The following is a 22,356-nucleotide window of genomic DNA, read 5'->3' as shown; positions in this document are numbered from 1 at the left end:
GTGTTTGCCTGTAGTAAAGAAGGATAATATGTCTTTGGCTCATGGAGCCCTGGAATGATTTTCTTTTTCTTTTTTTTTTTTCACCCCATTAGGGACCATTGGCTTTGGATAGGAAAACGGGCAGACTTCATTTACGGGGGCACAAAGATTTGTCACAAAACTCAACTACACGGGCATTCCCTGACTGTTAAGATTCTGCATTAGAGTGTGTGTGTCTTTTTCCCTCTTGTAGATTTATTACATTAGCACTTAATTATTCTTCATGACAGTATTAAATTTCATGAGTGATTTATAGTTTTAATAGAGACTTGTATGATTTATCGCAGTTGGCATTTGAGGTTTGCCAACTTCTTGAAAGCCATGAGTACTAGAATTGTTTCATCTGACCCCGTCCAGCACAACCACAACATGGGTGAAGCCCCAAATTCAAGTGTACTAGCAGGATGCCTGTACCGCCCAGACCCTTCTCTCCTGATGTGCTGGTTTCCTGTTGTGATGTGTGTGTACAGCAGGGGTGGTGGGTATATGTGTGTTCTTCAAGAAAAAAGAGAGGGGAGTCCTCTCGTTTTTTAAAAATATGCTCCCCAGATGGCTTCCTATGCTCTGGCTCTGCATGGACAGGTGTGATGAGAGCCCTTGAGGTCCAGTGGCATGGGGGCAGCTGGTGACCGGCCAGGGGCTCTGTCTCTGTCTGCAAAGGGGCTCTGAGGCCGGGCTGTGTGCCCAGAGCCGTCGGGGCGTGCCAGCTGTCCCAGGGGTGGCTTCAGGTTTCTAGGGGGCCACCGACCCTCTCCACTGTGGGGTCTCCCATGACAGCCACAGAAGAGGAACTGGCCCTCATCTGCTCACTGCCCCTCCCGCAGGCTCTCCAGGGCGCCCCAGGTATTTGCTGGGAAAGCTGGGATCCTCAGGACACCGCAGTGGGCCTGGAGCTCCCGTCTGGTCCCGGTCCGGAACGTTCTGTCCTGGTGTGTCTGCTTGTTGCCCAGGGCCCCTGGTTGTTCCCAGGCACAGCTGTGCAGCTGTTCCCAAAAGGAATACCTTGTTTCGACCGGGTGTTGCTTCACTATTTTAAACGGGATGGGGTGGGAGGCTGAGGGTGGGGGTGGTAGCTGTTCACTTTGGTGTGCCCCCAGATGATTTTGACTTAAACTTCTAGAAAAAATGGTGTGCCCTCCCTGCCCTGCCTTCTCCAGAGCGGCCCTGCGGATAATCCTCTAGGGCCTCAGCCTCCGGGCAGATAATCTCTTCGGGGTTATCTGTTAATTACCAGCGAATGTGTGAAGTATTTGTGAAAGGGCTTTTGAAGCGAGTTCCACGCGCTGCCCTCCTGGGCTGGAGCGCCGGCCCCAGTTTCCCTGGCGGAGGGCTTCCCCGGCCCGGCTTGGTTCCCCTCAAGTGCTTGGTTATTCTCTTGCTAAATTGTTTGCCTTTCTAATGAAGTGAACTGTTTGTTTGACTCTGCCGTGGAAGGTATTTAACCGGGACTAAAGTAAACGTCGGAGACATTCAAATAAGCCATGCATATCTGCTTTGTGAAGGGAAGGAAAACAGTCTGGCCTCGCTCCCCTCCGGGAAGAGTCGTTAAGGAACTGTTGAAATGATAAAGGAGCCCAGCGAGCGGATATTGCCGGCCAGGCTGGGGCTTTTGTGCGGGTCCTGGCGGGCCTGGGAATTCCTCTGCCGAGGCCACGGGGGAGGAGAGAGAGCCGTTCATGGCTCGCAGTTAGTAATTGTGATTTATTTATGTGGAGCGGGACTTCTGCTTCATTCAGTCTTGATTAAAGCTAGCTAATTAGCCCTCGGGATGGCTGGCGGAGGGTGGCGCGGTGACTCCGTTAGCGACCCGGGAGACTGACTGGCTGGACAGGATCAGGACGTGGGGGATAGCCCGCGTCCTCCCTGGCCGGGCCTGGGGCTGATCCTTCCCTGCCGAGCTGGGTCTCCGGTGTCTGGGAGGGGCGTCTCAGGTGCTGTGGCGAGCAGACCGGGAACCTGGGGCTGATTCGGGGTGCACCCTGTCCCTGCGTCTGGCCCTGGGGTGTAGCTGAGTGGTAATGGGGCGGATAGGGGAGGAGGAGTTTTGGCTGCTCTAGACTTTGTCAAAGGGGAAAGCAGGCGCGTACCAGGGAGGGGAGGGATGGCTGTGCTCTGGAGCAAAGTGATTTGTGGGGCCGACTGCCAAAAGAAAATGATGAGCCCTTGCTCAGAAATTACTACAAATTGCAAGATGGTGGTGGCAGGACATGGCAGCAAGCAGGGACCTTCTGAGTGGGGCTCTGGGTCATGCACGCAGCTCCTGCCCGTGCTCTGCATTCTGGGGAGCCCAAGGGTTGTCAGTTCCTACCTGATGCCTTTAACTTCCTGTCTTCTCTCCTGCCTGTTTCCTCATTTGTGAAACATCGCGAACACCTACTTCACTGAGATGCGTAGTGTAGTATTAAAAATACATGAAATGTGTTGAGGGAAATCCTTAGTGATCAGTGAAGGCTTGAGTACAAAGGAAAAACATGGGCTGGGCCATCAGAGGAGGTAGGAAGTTGAGGATACCCGTGTGAAGATGTTGAGTACTATGGATGTTTACCTGGATGTTGGTACTGCAGGAGAAGCACTTAGAATTAACAGTAACCCCCTTAAATGTGAGTGCTTTAGAAGTTACGAGCGACCTTCCACTTCTGTCCCTTGGCCCTTGAACGACTTTGTGGAGTAAATAGGGCTGGGTCTTATGGCCTTATTTTATGGGTTAAAAAAAAATCTTATTTTGATTATAGTCATTGTTATCATTGGCTTCTATGTAAATCTATAAAATGTGGTATACAGTGGGAAGCATCTTCAGCTGTGTGGACAGATGGAGAGAAGCCGTTTACTGTGCAAGGATGGACCCAATAGGTATTGTCCTCCAAACGCTGCTGTGTGCATTCATTTTTCCGTGTGCCGAACGTTTGGCCTTCTGATTTAGAACAAGGGGCAACTGAGTGGGAAGGATGGCTTTTCTAAACTTTCCTACAGTAAGCGTATTAGATATTGTGCAAATACACATCGGCTTCAAGACGACCCATAGGTTGCCATCAATTTGGTCAATTTCATGGAATCAATTACTAAACCCACGCTTTGTTTTAAATACACTGAGATTCTCGAACCATCATTCTTTGGGCTCTTTCTTAACACTTAACAAACAGCAATGTGTGAGAAGCAGCCTTGCTGTCTAGAAATGTGTCTAGACTCTACTTGCTGACAAGTGGAAACTCATCGAGAAAAGTGCAGAATCCAGTCATCTTTGGAAGGATGTGTCTCCTATTACCGGAGGGAGGGCATACATGTGTGTGTATTGAGACCATAGTCCCAAGGGTTTTGGTACACCCAGGTGTAGATATGGACCCTAGAAGTAGATCATGTTCTCTGTCCTCAGGGGCCCCTGGGAAGAACAAATGGACGTCACTGAATTTAGACACTTGCTAAGTATGCTTTGTAAGGACTGGGTCCCATGCAGTTGGTCTAGAAACCAGGGTCACTCTGAGGAGAGGGAAGAGAGGACATGGATGGAGATCCCACTGAGAGCCTGGACATTTTGAGAGCAGGCAAACAGGTACCACAGCCTGGTGGAGGGCCCGGGGGGAGAATGGGCCAGTTAGCCTTCTGAGGCAGTATATTTCTCAAGGATCACTGCGGAGATCGGAGGAGGGACATGGGCCAGTGGGCTATAGGTAGTCCTGGGAGCAGTAGGGGAAGTGAGCAGGCACGCTTGGGCCTCCGGGAGCTACAGGCTGCAAACCCAAAGCCAGTTTCCCTGAAAGTGGTCTCAACACCATTGGCCTCTCCAGGGAGAGCTCTCTCTGTGAGTGCCCAGCCAAATAGACCAGAAGGTTCATTGACACCCCCATTTACCTATCAGTACCCCAGTCCTGCTATTGGGTGTTTTTGAGCTGCTAAGCTTGCCTGGACTGTAGGAAACATGGGGGGCAAGAGGGAAAGCAGGGACCTTGTGTTCTCTGTTGGCAAGGTGAGGTGTTGTGCTGGAAGTCTGGGCACTCAGAGTGAGGTGCCTCTAACTGGCTTTCAGTTTAGACACCCAAGGCCATTACCATGACAGTAGGTACTCTATGAGACGGCACATCAGACATGATATGAAATTTATTTGGCACCCAAAAGGAATTAGGCTAAGAATCCAGAGAAAGTCAGATGAGATGGTGGCAAAAGGGAAGGGGGCAGCCAGCAAGAGAGGAAGTCCCAGCGTGAATTTTGAAGCGTGGACCTCGGAGTTGTTCTGAATGCACATGTGGGCAGCTCTGGGCTTTCCAGCCCACGCTGGAATTTGCGTGGGCAGCTAAGGATGCCCGACGGACCTCAGAGGGCCTTCCCTTCTGTCAGGCCTGCAGCGTGGGGGCTGTGCATGGACAGTGAGGGAGCAGCTAAGTTCAACGTCCCTGTTCATCGGGGGACTGATGGCTGGCCCTGCAGATGGCCAGCGCCCCAGGAAGGGTGGAGGGACAGTTCAGGTGTAATAGTATGATTGAGCTTAAATAGGTTTTGATTTTTTTTTTTTTTCCCTTCGACTGTTATCCTTTCCAGGTCCAAACTCTCCGTGAGATGATGAGCTCAGGTTTTGATAAGTTTAGCTTTAGTAATGGACCAGGGGAAGTCTCAGGCATTGAGAATTTCCACTCTCTGGTCACGTCCATCATTACAGATGGGGAATGACGTTAAGTTCAAATGCTGTATCTGGGCATTAGAGCCCTGTTCTTAAGCAGAAAGACGTTTCCCAGCAGTGATGCCATTTGATCTATGTTAACATGGTCAATGTCTTTGGATGCATGTGTAAAATACACGGGCCTAGTAGCTAATACAGGATTGGAGAGAAAAGCGTAGTATAAGACAAACGAAGAACGATTTAGTTCTTACATTCTCCTGAGCCAAAAAATGTGATGGAGATTTTGTTTTTTTGTACCCTAACAGCAGTGGTTTCTCCCCATTCTCTTGGACTTCCTTGCTCACCCTTGCACGGCAATCACACTGTGGGCTTTAGTATAGGACAGTCATGGTGAAAGGAGCCCTTAAAATAAACTCTTTTCTTAAGAGCTTTGTGTGTTCCTGCTTCACGAGGCTTCATAGACAGCGAGAAGTCAGGGTTTAAGGGACAGGAAAGTGGAGGCTTTCAGGGTTCCCGGTGTGCAATAAATGTGCTGGAATTTCAATGGATTCCAGAGGCGTAACAATAATAGCATTAAGAACAGGCCAGGGCCTTTGATGCCATTGACAAAAAAAGGGAGAGTGTGGGCGAAGGGGCCCCTGGCATTTGTGTCCTGAGCTTTTAAACTTTTGACCTCCAACCTTTTGTGTCAAAGAGCTTTTTCCATATGGGTGTTAGCCCACTCAAGTATCCCGAATTCACTGAAGCGTCAACATCTTCTTGGCGGGAAAGGGCATTCGGAGTCTTGGAAAAGGTCCAGCGTGGGGACATTATTGCTGATCGCCCACCATTGTCTTCCCCAGGCTGGGGGGCAGCAGGGTGGGTATGGATGATGGCTTCGCATGCCCAGGGGAAGTGACTGGTCATGTGGCAGGCAGCAGGCAACTTCGCAGGGATGGAGGGCGAGACAGAGCTCTGATGTGGCCCAGCATGTGCCGGGACCTCTTGGGACAGGCCCCATGTGTGTCCTGCAATGCTGGCATGGGTGACTGGCCTGGTCCGCTGCCGCCATACTGTGGCCCCAGTTTCCTTTGTAGTCTTCCCTGCACCCTACACCTTTACTGTAGTAAACATTTAGTGGGTCCCTACAAGGACAGGTGCACCTCTTCTGGGCCTGGGACAGAAAGTAGACAGTCCTGATCTGACAGTGTGCCAAGACAGGGACGCTCGGCATGATTGCAGAACAGAGTAAGCACCCGTCTTCTTTATGGCTGTTCATCTCCCCCAGCTGGGCTTACAGCTTGCTCTTGAGTCATCTGATACTCACGAGAGGGAGAGCGTTTGGGGAGGAACACGAGGGCCCTCTGAGAGCCTAGAGTCTTAGTGGTGGAAGAGGAGATGCGGGAGCACGTGGAGGTGCGGACCGCGTTGCACAGGTCGTCCATGGTGCTCTCACAGAACCCAAATGATGGAGAAGGGAAGAAGGAGCAAGCATTCCCTCTGGGTCCCTGGGAAAGCCTGATGGAACAGGTGGCATTTGCGTGAATCTTGAAGACAGAGGAAGAGTTGAGAAGGAGGGAGTTCATTCTCCACTGAGGGGACGACTCCAGAAACAATGAACAGCTGTGCACGGGAGGGCTGGTGCGGGGACGCAGCCTGGCGGTCGAGGGCCTTGGCTGTCCATTGGAGATTGCGTTGGATCGGAAAGGTGGTCCTTCCACCGTAGGCTTGGTGAGCAGGGAGGGATGTGGCCTAAGTGACAAGAATACAAGTCTGGAGAATGCAGTTTAGATAAGAAATGATAGAAAGCTTAAACCCTGGGAGCCTCGGAAGAGCCTTGGAGGGCTGGCTTCAGAGTGTGGAAGACACTGACTATGCTGTGCTCTCCGGCATTTGCGGGCATGAGAGTCGTCACTGGTGCTCTCGTCTCCGTGAATGGTGTCCTCATCATGCCTGCTCCCAGGGTCATAGGGAGAGTTAAGTGAGGCCGTGAGTCCAAAAGACTTAGCAGGTACCTGACGTGTGTTAAAGTACTCCTACTCGTGACTGTTTCTATTATTATTAATTACTGATAATGAGATAAACCTCAAAAGACCTTTGGTTACTGATTGATGGGAACTGGAAATGGGGCAGACAGTGGAGTTTAAAGAGGGGAGAATGAAAAGTCTCTCTCTTTTTCTTTTTTTGAAGATTTTATTGGGGCGCCTGTGTGGCTTAGTGGGTTGAGGCCTCTACCTTCGGCTCAGGTCAGATCCCAGGGTCCTGGGATGGAGCCCTGCGTCGGGCTCTATGCTCATCAGGGAGCCTGCTTCCTCCTCTCTCTCTGCCTGCCTCTCTGCCTACTTGTGATCTCTGTCTGTCAAATAAATAAATAAAATATTAAAAACAAACAAACAAGCAAACAGATTTTATTTATCTATTTATTTGACAGAGACAGCGAGAGAGGGAACACAAGCAGGGAGAGTAGGAGACAGAGAAGCCGGTTTCCCATGGAGCAGGGAGCTCGATTCGGGGCTCCATCCCAGGACACTGGGATCATGACCTGGGCCAAAAGCACATGCTTAATGACTGAGCCACCCAGGCACCCCGAAAAGTCTCTCTTTTTAGTTGAAGATCGAATTACTTGAGAGAGTGAGAGCGTGATTGGGGAAGGGGCAAAGGAAGAGGGAGAATCCCACGCAGATTCCCCCCTGAACGTGGAGCCTGGAGTCGGGGTCCATCCCAGGACCCTGCGATTGTGACCCAGGCTGAAATCAACATCCGGACACTCAACAGACCAAGCCACCATGCGTCCCCCAAATCTACTCTTCCCTAGTAAATGAATAGGTGCCTCATTTATTTCTCCTTGGTGCAGAGCCGGCCACCAGCACACCCTTGAGGTCACTGCTGGTTTTCCATGGCCATCAAAATATTTCTCACGTGGACTTGGCTGAGTGGACTCAGTCTGTGCCGGGGGACTCCACAGACACAGCTGAGCTCCCCGATGCTCCCAGTGTCAGCCCTGTCAGTCTCTGTCCACCGTGGGCTGGGGCTCCTCCTGCTTCCTGCTTCAGAAGTAGGACCGAGACTCCAGTGGGGCCTCTTGGTGCCTAGAATCCTGCCACCTCCAGCCTGCTCTGCCCACGCAATAGGGAGGGCACCATCTCGGGTCATAAGGCCTTAGTTTTTTGCAGCTCTGGATAGATCACTTAATTTTCTGAGCAGATAGTGGAAGTTTCCCTTCTTAACTCTCCAGATTGTCATGATAATAGGAAACAAAGAGAAACAAGACTCAGGGGGATAATAATAAAGCTTTGGAAATGATTCTTGGGGTTGCCAAGGGCATCCCATGAGGAAATGTGTATGAGTTTTATAAAATATAAAGCCTTGTATTCCTTGGCTATCACATTTCACTGCCTGCTTCTGCTAATTTTGCAACCTGAAAAAGTGTTGGGGAACTCTTTTTTGAGTAGATTTATGTTGGATAGGATACAACTTCTAGTATACGAAGCGAGCACCGGGGTACAACTTCTAGACCTTACTTTTGTTGATTAATTTTTGGCTTACTAAGTAAACCAGGTAACTTCCGAAGCCGTTGTTGCCTCGAAGACCTCTGTAGTTAGATCCCAGATATCAAACACTTTTCCTGCAAACATTTCATCCTCCGCTTTCATTTTATCGGCCTTAAGAATCCTACTGCCTATTTTTGGAGCTGTGAATTTGACTTTTGAGTCGTGCTGTACCAAAAAGTGGTCATTGATATAAGGCTTTGTGATAAGTAATCAATTCCCATCTTTTAATTTACAAGCTTACTTATTGTCACTGGAAATACACCATTAGTATATTTCAAAGTGAATGAAATGTGGTGATTCCTTCTATGTTGTCACATGATTTCTCCCACAGAATTCTGCGGTTTAGAAAGAATGACTGTGACCCTTCTCTCATTTCTCTGTGCTGCCTTTTCTTCTGTTTACTTTTTCTTGCCTATCCTGGCAGGAAAACTAGAAACAACAAAAACGTCACAGATGTGCATGTATGGGATCATAGGCAAGATGCATTCCAAAGACTGGAGGGAAGGAGTCCTTTGGTTGTCTATAGGTAGATGTGGTCTTTTCCACCATTGAGGATGAAGCAGATGAGATTTATAGCTGAGAGAAGTGTGCAAAGGCTTGCTGATGAAGGAAGTTAGAAGGAACCAAAAAGGGGAGAGATCAGTTGTTTGTTTACTACCCATGACACATTTGAGGTGGTAAAGGCAGGGGGCTAGTTGTCATTTCCTTGTGGAAATGCATAATTATGTTTGTTAAGGAACACGGGTCATAGTCTGACCAGACTGTAGTGCTGGGTTACATTTAGGTCTAAAATACTAATTAATATAATATGCCTATGTGCTTACATGGAAGAAACGATAGAAAGATAGCTGTTTGAGTAGTGGGGAATGCCCACAGAAATTTACACATAGGGGTTTGGGAATGTTGGCTAGTTGCCAGAAATAAAATTGTCTGGGCTTTAGAAAGAGCATATTTTTTGTTGTTAATTAGCTCTCTGTGGGGGCACCTGGGTGTTCAGTGGGTTAAGTGTCTGCCTTTGGCTCAGGTCATGATCTCCAGGTCCTGGGATCGAACCCCACATCAGGCTCCCTGCTCAAGAGTCTGCTTGTCCCTCTCCTTCTACCCCCCTGCCTCCCCCTTGTGCTCTCTCTCAAATAAATAAATAAAATCTTTAAAAAAAAGAATTCGCTTTCTATGAAACTTTGTGTCTATTTTACTTAATTTATAAGGAAACTTAAATTTATAAGTGTTAAATGACTACTGCCAGTATTTGCTAAATTTATAGGCAACTTCATCTATCCACATGCCTATCTTAGAATCTGTTTAGGATGGATTTTGCTAAAGTCACAGGATAAGTATCCCTTTTCAGAATGATTATTGGTATGGACACTTCTCCAAAGATATTTTTCAGTGACACAGATTTGTATTAAATACTTCATATATTGTGCTATCACTCAAAAACTACGTGGATAGGAAGGAAAAAAATCTGTGGGCGTTTTTTCTGAAAGGTAAGAATTTCAGAAAATTACTTTATTGTGGGCTCTAGGACATGCAGGGTCCATCAAACGGTTTTCTGTAAAAGGCCAGGCAGTAAATATGTCAGACTCTGTGGGCTGTGTGTTCTTGGTCATAACTGGTCACCTCTGTTGCTGTACTGTGGAAGCAGACATAAGCAGTTTTTTTTTTTTTTTCCCCCAATTTATTTATTTTCAGAAAAACATTATTCATTATTTTTTCACCACACCCAGTGCTCCATGCAAGCTGTGCCCTCTATAATACCCACCACCTGGTACCCCAACTTCCCACCCCCCCGCCACTTCAAACCCTTCAGACATAAGCAGTTTGTAAGCAGAAGAGCACATATGTCTTTTAATAAAACTTTATTTACAAACAGTGGCCCCCGCAGGCAATAGTTCGCAGATCCCTCCCATAGCACATTTTTTCCAAGTAAGGCTCCTGCCATGGTAGAAAGTAAAAAATAATTAATCTTTGTTTGTTTTTAAGAGCAAGACATCTATAGATTTTTAGAGTATATTAGAACCAGTTTCTAAAAACTTGCACCATGCTACAGAGGGTATTATAAATGTGAATAGCACTCTGGCGATGTTTCCAGTTGTGTGCCACATATGTGTGAGACCACGAAGAAGATACCTCATGCACTGTGGGGTCAGTCCGCTGGGTGTTTAAGTCAGTCCACTGGGTGATGTCTCCCTCAGGCCACTGAGCCCTGGCAAAGGTCCTGTGGGGACCGAAGTAAAGACTGGAGATGCCCAAGGTGGAAGAGGCAGAGATAAGAACCTGGTGACCCTCACCCTCTCCCTGAAGGGGGGAAAGGGTCTTTCTCTCTTCCTTTCCCCAGTTTCAGACCTCTCATTCAGCAGTCACCCAGGGATTATCTTGGTTCTGGCACAGTGGCTGTTGGGCACATGGGATTTTAATAATTCTGCTGATGACAGGCGATTGAGTGAATTTGTGACAGGAAAAATAATCTCTAGTTCTGGTCTTGAATAAGTTCTAAAGTGAGTGCACAGACGACTTCAGTATTTAAATAAGCCCGGAGAACCTGGGCAGTGGGCTCTCCGGGTCTCTGTGCCTATGCGGTTTCCTGGGTATTTTTGGCCCCTCAGGTACCCTTTGTGAATTTTACCCCTTTAGGGCACGAAGTGAGCCAACTTTGATCTCTCTTTTTGAATCTGCAATGTTTATGTGGAAATTTCCTACCTTAAAAGACAATTTTCCAGAGTGACATCGAAAGGATCTTCTAGCCCGAGGGTACCAAAATCATTTCTTGGGAGAAAGACACAACCCAACATAAATCTGCAAGTGTCCTTCTCTGGCTACAGGTCTTGTGATCAACCCAGGCTGTTGGGAAGAGACCTAGAAATCAATGCCTCTCATTCCTAATGAGACGCTTCATGTGGAGCCTGATGACAGCCAGCATGAAATCAAATACTGACAACTACACCCAGCGCAAATATTTTTACTATGCATTTCAATTTAAACACGTGTCAAGCCAATTACATATTTATGGGGTTAAAGACTGTTCCACGGAAGACTCGGATAATACGCCCTCCTCAAATCTCGGTTTCACATAAGAGGAATTTGGTCTAATAGTCAAGCCTCTTGCGAGTATGCAATAAATCATCTTTGCAACCATAAGTGTGTACAGTTGACTGCTTACCAGGGCCCCTCAGCCCCCCCCCCAACCTGGTAGAATTTTAATTCCCTCAGTAAAATTGATTCCCCTGGTTCTGCACATTATTCTCCCTGTCTTCCATTTAGCCCGTTAGTTTGCTGACAGTAGAGTACACAGCACTTAGCAGCTGGTTTGTGGACCCATCAGTCAGGAAATTGTATGATAAATAGGAGGTAGCCAGGTTTGGTGGCACTTCCTTCTGCTTCAGCAGTTTTCGCCTGGCTTCGGAAAAGCTATCATGTGGTGTTTTGTCAAGGGCCCGAGTGGGAGAGGGCTGCGGAGCGGGGATCTTACCGTGCAGCCCCTTTGAATTATGACCCCCCGCCCCCCTGCTGCTCCTGTGTAATCACCTGCGAGCAGGATAATTCTGGTGGCTGCTGGCGACATGGGTCTGTTCCTGTCGTATGGGTTTTCTTGGATATCTTCTTGGGCCCGTGATGGGATATGCTGTCGATCGTCCCCATACAAATGATAGGCCAAGGTGCAAAATGGAAGCACCCAGCGTTGGAGGATTTGGGAACTTTTCTTAGGTTCGAGAAATGTGTGAAAGTTCGTGCCACACGATGCCGCAAATGGGATGGGACAGGATCATACGCCTTTCCCCCACCCCCCTTCTTGACACTGTTACACTGAGCTCAGGCATGTCTCGAATTGGAGGAGGGGTGTTGCAGGGTGTTTGTTCTGGAAGGTACCTCCAGAGCCGTGGTCTCCACTGACCATGGGTGCACCAGGAATAGCTGTTTGCACAGATGCCGTGAGTCCAAGAGAACTTAATTTAGGCTACATCAAGAGGGAAGCCAATAGAAACAGAAAAATGCTTAAATTAAGACTGGATGCATGTGTTCAAATCAGATCAGTCCCATTAATTATTTTTAAAAGATTTTATTTTTTTATTTGACAGATAAAGACACAGCCAGAGAGGGAGCCCGATGCAGGGCTTGATCCCCGGGATCATGACCTGAGCCAAGGGAGATGCTTAACCGACTGAGTCACTCAGGCGCCCCTCAGTCCCATTAATTTTTGTTCTTTATTTACCCTAATTCCAGACTGCAGAATCCGCAGATTTCCTTAGGACATAAATAAACACATACTCTCAGTCAGAATGAACTCTTAAGCTCACAGGACTCCAGACTCAACAGGGAAGAGGGACTACGAATGTCCCAATAATTGTGTCTTCCCTTTTCCTCTCAAATGGTTTTGCCGTGCTTGGTCATTTTCTCTTTCATTCTGAAAGGAGAAAGGACGAGAATAAGAGTGAAATAAAATCTTGTTAAAATAGCTTCTTGTTAAAAAATGAAAAGTCGGTGGTGCCTTTTTTTTTAATGACTTTTTTTTTTTTTAAAGATTTTATTTTATTTATTTGAGAGAGAGACAGTGAGAGAGAATGAGCGAGGAGAAGGTCAGAGAGCGAAGCAGACTCCCCATGGAGCTGGGAGCCTGATGTGGGACTCGATCCCGGGACTCCAGGATCACGCCCTGAGCCGAAGGCAGTCGTCCAACCAACTGCGCCACCCAGGCGTCCCTTTTAATGACTTTTTAAAAGAAATTTATCATGATTTTTTCCATGTTCCAGGATTCATTGTCTATGCATGGTGGTGCTTTTTAAATGTCCACAGCAGCCCTCCAGGTTTTTGGGGAGAGGAGATTTTATGCTGCTTGGGTACACACTTGATTTGATAGAATCAACAGGTTGGTCTTTGCCTGTGTGCAGACAATTAGCACAACTTCATCATCAAAACTCAGATGGTAAGAAGGGGTGTCACTTCCTGGATGAAAGGAAACAGATCCTGAACAGGGAATAAATTCACACATTTTGAGCCCTGTGTATATGAAAAATGTGGATTTGTGCCTTGTCGTAATTCATCGTTGAACCCACATAGAGAAAATCTGATATGGTTGACACCCCCTTACCTGGTGGAGAGAATTTAATCACACAGACCACAGCCAAGAGCCTAGAAGGGAAGATGTGAAAAGATCTTCCAACTCTGATGTACTTGTCACAACGTCCTTCAAAACGGTTCTGGAAAAGGTGTCAGAGAAACCCTTAGGTGGCAGGTCAGATTTTATGAATGCTTCACTGAAACGCAATGCTTGTAGCCTTATTTCTCTGATTTCCAAGAGCAGAGGACGGGAGCTAAGTTTGACGTCAATGGGAGGCAAGCATGTTGACCTGAGTGGCGACCACTGAAAGGACCACCCCCTCGTCTGGGAGCCGTCTTCCTCACCCTGGACTCAAACCCTATGCATTGAGTCCCAGTTCAAAGTTCGAAATCACGAACTATTTACTGAATGTGTGTCAGACTTACAAACTCGTGAAAAAGATGACTCCATTCAATTGTAGGTTGTTTTAAGAGGGAAGAATAATCTTCATCGAAGATGGTTAAGTGAAATTGGACATTTTGGCTTCCCATGATGACTGATGCGAGGCTCCTGCACTGCATTTGACAGCAGGGCCCGATCAACTTTCAAACTTAGCACGCCAGCCATCAAGATTTGCATTTCGGACAAGTAACTCCAACTTTCTTTAATATTAAGTCCTAAGCAGTGCACTTAAAATAGAATTGAATTTTTGGTGTGTGGAATTTATACAGTATGCAGTGTGGCAAGGTGTGACGTGTTTGGAAATCCCTTACCCGTTCAGTCTCCAGCATGGCTGTTCTTGGTGAACTCACAGTGACAGTAGCATGGCCCCACGATGATTCCTCACCTCCCTATTGGCCACTCCCTCCCTCCTTTATCCTACAACGAGCCCTCGAGAGTCAGGAAGCCTTTGCGTTAGAACATTCCTTTCCCAGTCCCAGGGGTTTTCCAAGAAAGGTTCCACATGCGGTGGAACCATAGCTTCAGGAGACACCTCGGTTCTGTCAACAGTGTGTCCGTAGTTTTTTGCTCTTATTTTATCTTTTTCTCCTCATAACCTTACTGGTTGCTTCTCAGAGGAAGGCAGCAAGGGCAAAGTTCAGACAAGGGAAGTAAGATTTCCCAGTTTTTTTAAAAAAAGTGGTTGTGTTGACATTCTCAAAGATGCTTGCTGAAGAAAATTTAGGAGAAAGAGAAATATATAGAGAGAAAGAGGAAAAACACCTGAATTCATCACACACACACACACACACACACACACCCCACTTAGATATGGTGCGGGGTGTGGGTCACACCTGGTGTGTGTTTGGAACAGCCCCTCACCCCCCACCTAAAGGTTCCATGTCACTTCCTGCATACACAACTTAGAGCCTGTTCTCAGGTCTAGGCAAAACCTTCACACCTTCAGAAAATGCTGGAATCCCTCCTGAGGCCCCTTTGGTGTACACATCAACCCCTGGGACTGTTTTCAGACAATAGCAGCAGGATGGCTTTGTGCACATGTGGAAGGTAATATTTGAAGAGAGACCTCAGTATACGTGCTGAAACACAAGGACCATGGCCCTGGAGACACTCCTTCACTCTGTCACTTTGCTTCTGGAAAAACTTGGGGGGAAGACTTAGGATCAGCCAAGCTTCTCATGATACAATAGGGCAAAATTCTCTTCAGTGTCTGCGATCAATTACTATTTAGAAAATAAATAAATCAATAAATTGATGTTCGAATTTGTCAGAGACCATTTGCTTAAGGTATTATAATCACTGGGAGTCGAGGAGCTGGGCTTCAGGACCCAGGAAACACTAAAACTAGCCCGAGTCTGACAGGAAGGAGGCCGGTCTGGGTTCTAGGTGAATGTCACGGCTGTGGGGCTTGCTTTGCTCCCAGCCTCCCCCTGTCAGTGTGAGAGGGTCCACCAACCTCTTCCAGCTGGGTTAGCCCACTTTTCTGGCCAACCTGTAGATTTCCTGCCCTCGTCCTTATGTCAGGACTGTGGAGGCCTGACCCAGGACAGGAAGGAGGGGAGTGTGTATTTAAATGTTAAAATTGTGGTTGTGTGTGTGTGTGTGTGTGTGTGTGTACCATACACCTATATGGGAGTGCATACGCATGTGTACATAAACTCATGGATTCCAGCAGGGACTTTAGAAAAGGCTCCTTCCTTTAGAAAGCATCATGGATACGAAAGAAACAAAATTCATATTTGTGTTACATCTTGGTCTAAATTTCACATGACAGTACCATTACAAAAGGAATTATGTCTCTTGAAATCTGTTCCTTTTGCTTTCGTGGCTCCGTTCAGCCCTTCCTTCAGGGTGGGACATGTCTTATCCCCCTTGCTAGCTTTTCCATGTGTGTCGTCGCTGCATTCCTTGCCTCCACGTCCTCAGGCGCAGGGACGAGGTGCCTGATCTTACTTCTGGGGTCCCCCGTGGCCTGCTAATGAACTTGGAAGAGTGCTCCCACAGATTCTTGAACGTGGACACGGCGTATGTGGCAAAGGCAGTAGAACGGTGCGGGGCCTGGGTTGGGATTCTGATTCAGGGCATTCCTTTCATACATGCTGGATTTTCTTTCTGTTTCAGACCCTTCTCATCTCTTTCCTGCGTTCCACCCTCCCGTACCGATCGACGCGAGACATCACGAGGGCCGTTACCACTACGACCCGTCCCCGATTCCTCCACTACATGTGTAAGTAGTAAAGCCTTACCCTTTAACGAAGCAGAACAGAGCACACGCTCTTCCTGTCTCACGACATTCCATTAACAGTGTGGCTCCTGGCTTTGAAGATGCTATAGGACTCTAAGATTTACTTTTTTTTTTCTTTTTTTTTTTTTTTAAATATCTTTTTTTTTTTTTTTAGATTTTATTTATTTATTTGACAGAGAGAGATCACAAGTAGGCAGAGAGGCAAGCAGAGAGAGAGAGAGGAGGAAGCAGGCTCCCTGTTGAGCAGAGAGCCCGATGTGGGACTCGATCCCAGGTCCCTGAGATCATGACCTGAGCCGAAGGCAGCGGCTTAACCCACTGATCCACCCAGGCACCCTAAGATTTACTTTTGAAATACGGCAAGCCTGTCTGTTTCTGGGCTCACTGGAGCAGAGCCCCGTGGCTTCCTGAAGTCACGCCTATCTCCCTAGGTGGCTGGCACGTATCCGCTCCGTGTTTTGCTGACGTGTGTTCTGTGGGCTGTAAATACGAAATTAAAAAATCGAGGTCTCGTGGAAAATTAGCCCTCAGAATATGTAACTGGGGGTCTGAGGGCCTCATGCCTTCATGACCGGTCGCCCGGAAGTCCTTCCTGCCCCAGCGATCACAGCAAATTGTCATGAAATTTTTATGGGGAATTTTCAGGGCCCCCGCAGTGTGTACAGCGAAAGGGACTTGACTGATGGAAATGTCTCCCAAACAGAACGGCACCTGTGATCGAGAGTGTGATTTACACAAAGATAAAGGGAGAGAGGGATGGTGGTCACGTACCTTAGAAAAGAAAGCAGAGGGTTGAGTGGAAACGAATATCATCTCACCCAAGCTGGGGATAAAAAGAGTAGTGGACTTCCACCCTAAAATGGCATTTTCTTGTCATCACGTCCGGAGAACCGTCTGGAACTATGATTACTGGACCCAGCGTCTGGGAGGGGCTGCCCTTTCCTAAGGGCCTTGATGTATACATGTAGTCAGATCTGGTAATCACCCTTCATTCTGAGACAGTGACGTTAGAGACGCACAAATAATACTTGAAGAATAATGCTGGTTATTTAGATGGTGGATTGCATCTCCGTGGCCATTAGTTAAGCTGTGTAATTACGTATATGCCAAAGAAAAATGAAGTTGTTTTAAAACAAGTCCTCCTCTGTGAACAGAATTAATTGATATTAACAGCCATAACTACATGCCCAAGTACACATATAATATTTTACCAACAGTTTTTTGGATCTATCCCCCATTATTGAATTGTAATTTCAGAGCAGATTTGCCTGGAGGTAAGTCATAAATCTGTGTTGCAGACTTGCTCGAGCATTAAAGGAGAAGTGGGTATTTATAGAGAGACTACAGAAACTTGTGACTTAGTCTTTGACTTTTCACTGGAATCCAAGTAAGTGTTTACAGGGTTCTAGGCCTGATAAAAATACACTCAGATAAAACTGTGAGGCCAATTAAAAGCCCCAATATAAAAAGGGAAGGACATTCCAAATTCAGGCAGAAACCTGCCATGTAATTAGGCCTGTGGAGTGGAGGCTTTGCGGGACAGATGGGCCCACTAAGGTCCTCGACGAGCCTCTGCCCCGTGGTACAGAGCCAGCAAGGGCCAGACCAGCCTTGGAGATGCACGTGGCTGATTCCTCCCAGTCATCAGTCTCTGTGCTGTGGTAATTTAAATCAGATTTTCTGTGGAATTTCAGAATTCCTTACACTTTGAAAAATCTTTTTATAGAGAAACTTCAAAAAAAAAGGTGTTTATATAATGCAATGAACTTGTTCCTATGGGTTTATTATAGTTTGCCTTGTAATTAATTCAAATATGAATTTAACCAATAAAAATCCCAAGTCTTGGTTCTTGGGCAGAATATAATAATAGCAAGCCCTTGTCTAGCCACATGTTGTATTCTGGGCCCTGACTGCTGCGCCTTCAGTATTAGCGCACAAGATAAGGGAGGTCAACTTTGGAAATCCCTTGGGTTGGAGGTTGCATTTCGGGTGTGACTGCTGAGCTGGGATTTTTATAGGTTTTAGAACTTCCTGCTTTTCCAGGCACGCCTTCGGATACTTTCACAGAATTGACTAAATGGATCTCTAGCTGTTTAAACAGATAGTTAGCTAAATTCATAATTCAGGCTAACTGACCATCCTGAGGCCCTCAGGAGAGTCCTGGAGGCCTCTGGGACGGAGCATCATTGCCGCAGGCAGAGCATAGTGAGAAGGTGGGTCTGTGGCCAGCCAGGGCGGCTTGTCCTGGCAGGGTTCGGGGTGGGGACCCCAAGTCTGTGAGCTTGGCTCTGGGAGGCCAGGGCGTGCCTTCACTGTGGCGCCTGTCCCCTTTCCTGGTGGTTTATTGTCTACTGGTCACCGCCCCTGCTCATTTGGTGGGCAGTGTGCCCAGCCCTTGGCCTGGCACCTTGTAAAATGTTGTCTGTCTGGGACACGGGATGAGCAGGACAGCCCCAGACCCCCCATGCTTGCTTTACTTACACTCACCTGTTCCGGGAAACATGGTAACATACCTTTGCGTGGGTCGGTTTCATCCCCTGCAAAGGTGGTTTTCTGCCTTCCTGGACTCCGAATTGCAGGAGGAGTTCAGTGAAGTCAGAGCACAGAGCTCTGAGCAAATGCTGGGAGTTAGCATTCAAGGCAGTGGAAGCCTGGGAAACACTTATCTCGCTGGACCACGAACCCTTAGATGCCTGTGATCATTTTAAGAGTGGAAGGTCATCTGGGCAAGGTTGGCTTTGTTGCTAAAATCTAGACACCTTTGCTGAGGGATGAAGCAGTATCCTGGAAAAGTAAAAGGGCTTTAGGGTTAGGGTTTTGGAACTCAGGTTCCAAAATGCTCATTCATTCTGTCATTGTCTCCTAAAAAATGAGATCAAGTGCGCTTACAGAGTTTGTAGAATAAACATTTTTAATTATACCAAGACAAAATTTGGGGATATTCTCATTATTTTGTACACATAATTGTCCTTCTGGTGCCAGCTTTTAAAAATGAAATTATAAGTCTCTTGCAAACAGGATTTGTGTTGATGATGGAAGTACCGGGAGATCTCTGTTTGGAGGGATGGCAGGCGCTGTGATAATTATGCTATCATATCCTATCATTAAAGATTCTATTGAAAGAGGTTTATAAATTGCTCCTCTTTTTAGATAAACCACCCTATATTAAGGCATCAACGATATGGTGCAGAATTAAATTAAAATCTCATAAAATGAAATATGTTCCATATTAGCTGTTTGACACTTAATTTGCCTCTGAATGAGTAGAGGAAATCACAAATTAACCTGCCTTTGTTTTTTCAACCATGGCTTATTAGGTGTTAGAACAACTACAATTACAGCCTAATAATAACCACCGAGCCTTATAAATATGTACGGAAATGCGTCCGTTTGTGTTACAGAACCCAGCTTGTGAAAAGCAGTGCCTTTAGTTTACCCTGCCTCTCTCTGGGGGCGTTATCCCAGGGTCCACGGTCAGGCAGCGGAGACAGAGCATAGAAATTCACATTGTCTAAGTACTCCTGGAAATAATAGCAGAATTTCTCAGTATTTCCTGTCTTCGCTCAAAATCATGACTTTAGATTCACCGGCTTACAGGTGGGATGGAGGAATGTAAGCATCTTCTTTCCCTGAGTTGTCAGGGAAAGGTTGTCCTCGAAAATATAGGATTCCTGCAATATATTCATTTAATTCAAGTAGTTTGGAAATGAAGAAACACTGGAGGTGGGAATGTCCCCTTTTCTCCTGAAAGTTCCTCTCCACTGACTTCACCAGGACTTCTGCCCAAACGATAAATGAGAATGTGTTCTCACTCTTTTAGATCATATGGAAAAGGGCAGAGTTTTGGAAAAATATCAGTGAGAGCATTTTATGAGATGACTGAAATTTTTTCTGGAACATTCACGACAGAAGCTGAATGTGTATCTGGAATGGAGTAGATTCTTCCTTCCTGGTCTTCTCCATATCCCATGCCTTGCGTGGTTCTCCTCAGGCCCGCAGCCCTGCACAATTCCAGGAGGCATCACTACGTTCTGTGGGGTGTGCGATGCTCTTGAGGCTAAAAGTTACTGCTTGTTTTCAGATTTCACATGGAAATTTAGACAACTGCCATATTACGCTCCCTTCCCTCAAAGAACAGTTATAGGGACTATGTCTGTCCTCATGAAGGAAGTATCTTCCTCTTGCGTTCTTGAGTGTGGGCTTTTTTCTTTTTCTTTTTTTTTTTTTTTTTTAATTTTTAAGTGTCCAAAATTGTTGAATGATGCTCCTTTTTCATTTTTTTTTATTTTTTTATTTTTTAAAGATTTTATTTATTTATTTGACAGAGAGAGATCACAAGTAGGCATAGAGGCAGGCAGAGAGAGAGAGGAGGAAGCAAGCTCCCTGCTGAGCAGAGAGCCCGATGTGGGACTCGATCCCAGAACCCTGAGATCATGACCTGAGCCGAAGGCAGCGGCTTAACCCACTGAGCCACCCAGGTGCCCCGGATGCTCCTTTTTTAAAAACTGGACATAGAGTGTCCCTAGAAACCCAAATGATAAAACTTTACTTTTGGCATTTATTCTGGATTTTCTCTTAGAAGAAATGTCTGTCTTGTGCTTACAACTTTTGTGAGCCAGTTTTCTCACTTATGGGCCCCTATGAATTGAATTTCGGACCGTCCATTTGCTTCCTGCTGAACTCCGCAACTCATTTCCCAGAGTAGGAACCTTGGTTCCTAATCCGCTAGGATCGTTCTAGCCCCACAGACCTTCTTGCCTGCAGAGGCGAGAGCAGCCGGTATCTAGAGCTGGGGGTGCAAATGGGGCTGTGCCCCTTCCCCATCCACTTCAATTACTGGTCCCAGAAAACCAGCTGCACCTTTTCTCTCTTGGGGGACGTGAGAGCTCCTTTTCGGTCTTATTTATCAGCTCTTTATTCTCTTGCTTGAGTCAATGTGGCTCTTTCCGGGGCCGCCCGAGTCCCTGGAATGATTCCACCTAAGAAGAGGTGGTCTTTCTACTGAAAGTAGTCCACAGCCTGGCCCCCGGGGAGAGGACACTAGGCCCAGCAGGCACTCATGTTAGCAGCGAGGTCGAGGGCACTGGAAAGAAGGCTTTGTCCCAAGATTATGACAGCCTCTTAGGGGGGAAAGCAGGAAGATGAGTAGCAAGTATGGACATGAATAAATAAATTTTTTTCCAGGAAGAAAAGGCCCAAGAAAATACATGTCATTATGGTAAAAGCTTAGACAAGGGAGGGCTAAGTAGCCGGCCAGTTCTGCTATTCCATTTCCTTCCCTCATTTCTTCCTTTTCTCCCTCCCCGAATTCAACACCTTCCGTGCTGCACCAGGTACCGTACCTGTCTGGAGCTCATGTACTTTTATTCAAAAGCAACCTCCAGTCTAGCTGCCTACTTAAAACTTTGTGACGGGCCCCGACACAGAATAGTGGTTTCGTTCTTTTCATTCCTTTCAGTAAAGTACAGAGATTGAACAAAACCTTGTATTTGTATCTGGGGCCTACCCAGTTTGGACGATTTGAAGAGAACCATTTAAAATCAACAAAGGAAAGGCCCTTTTTCCCCTCAGTGCTCTACCATAACCCTTATTAGGACTGGTAAAGGGTAGTGACAGATCTCATCAAATGACTAGAACTAATATAGTCTAACAGTCCATGCCCCCCTCTACTCTCCCCCACCACCAAAAAAAAAAAAAAAAAAAAGAAGAAGAAGAAGAATACAAAGGATGTGTAATTGCATTTTTTTAGTCCAAAGACCATCTGTGTGTGTGTTTTTGCATTTGCTGGGCCAAATCCACACCTTACGCATAGTGGCTCCTTAATCAGTATTATTTTCAGGAATGAAAAGGGGCTGTTTCTTTTAAGACCCTGCGTGATCACAGCCAACACCTGTCCTTTGTTTTTGTTTGTTTACTGCGGTCAGAGCCTGTCCCCTTTATGCCAACAAGTCTAGCACACTTAGAACTCAAAGTCAAAATCTGAGTAAGTTAATACGGTTATATTCTAGTGCCTCTCACGATGTTGGATGCCCTGATATTTAATCAGTTACTGGTTGTAAAAGGCCAGAGTTACCTTCTATGACATTTATTACTGGTTCCCAGGCCCTTCCTGCAGAAATAAAGTTAATGAAATTAGCAATCTTCCGTGGAAACCCTAAAAAAAAGAGCAAAATTTCAAAACTAAGATTGGGGGGGAAAGACATGAATAGACAGCACAATGTGAGAAAATACACACTGACCACAGCTTTCCTGTGACATTTGTGAGTATTTAACCATGGGCAAGATACAATTTTATTTTATTTTTTTAAAGATTTTATTTATTTATTTGACAAAGATCACAAGTAGGCAAAGAGGCAGGCAGAGAGAGAGGAGGGGAAGCAGGCTCCCTGCTGAGCAGAGAGCCCGATGTGGAGCTCGATCCCAGGACCCTGGGATC

General features: G+C 46.5%; 1 protein-coding gene across 2 annotated transcripts in view; it reads left to right on the top strand.

The window, feature by feature from the left end:
* Positions 1–22,356, top strand: part of GLI3 (GLI family zinc finger 3) — a 263,470-nt gene that overhangs the window by 134,808 nt on the left and 106,306 nt on the right. For both annotated transcript variants that reach the window (XM_044245664.1, XM_044245663.1), the window contains exon 4: positions 15,797–15,902. In XM_044245664.1, the coding sequence (XP_044101599.1) occupies positions 15,797–15,902 (106 nt within the window). The remainder of the gene's footprint in view (positions 1–15,796; positions 15,903–22,356) is intronic.

The sequence above is a fragment of the Neovison vison genome, chromosome 4 (genome assembly GCF_020171115.1).
Source record: "Neovison vison isolate M4711 chromosome 4, ASM_NN_V1, whole genome shotgun sequence".
Lineage (NCBI taxonomy): Eukaryota > Metazoa > Chordata > Mammalia > Carnivora > Mustelidae > Neogale > Neogale vison.
This window is presented reverse-complemented; position numbering and strand designations above follow the sequence as displayed.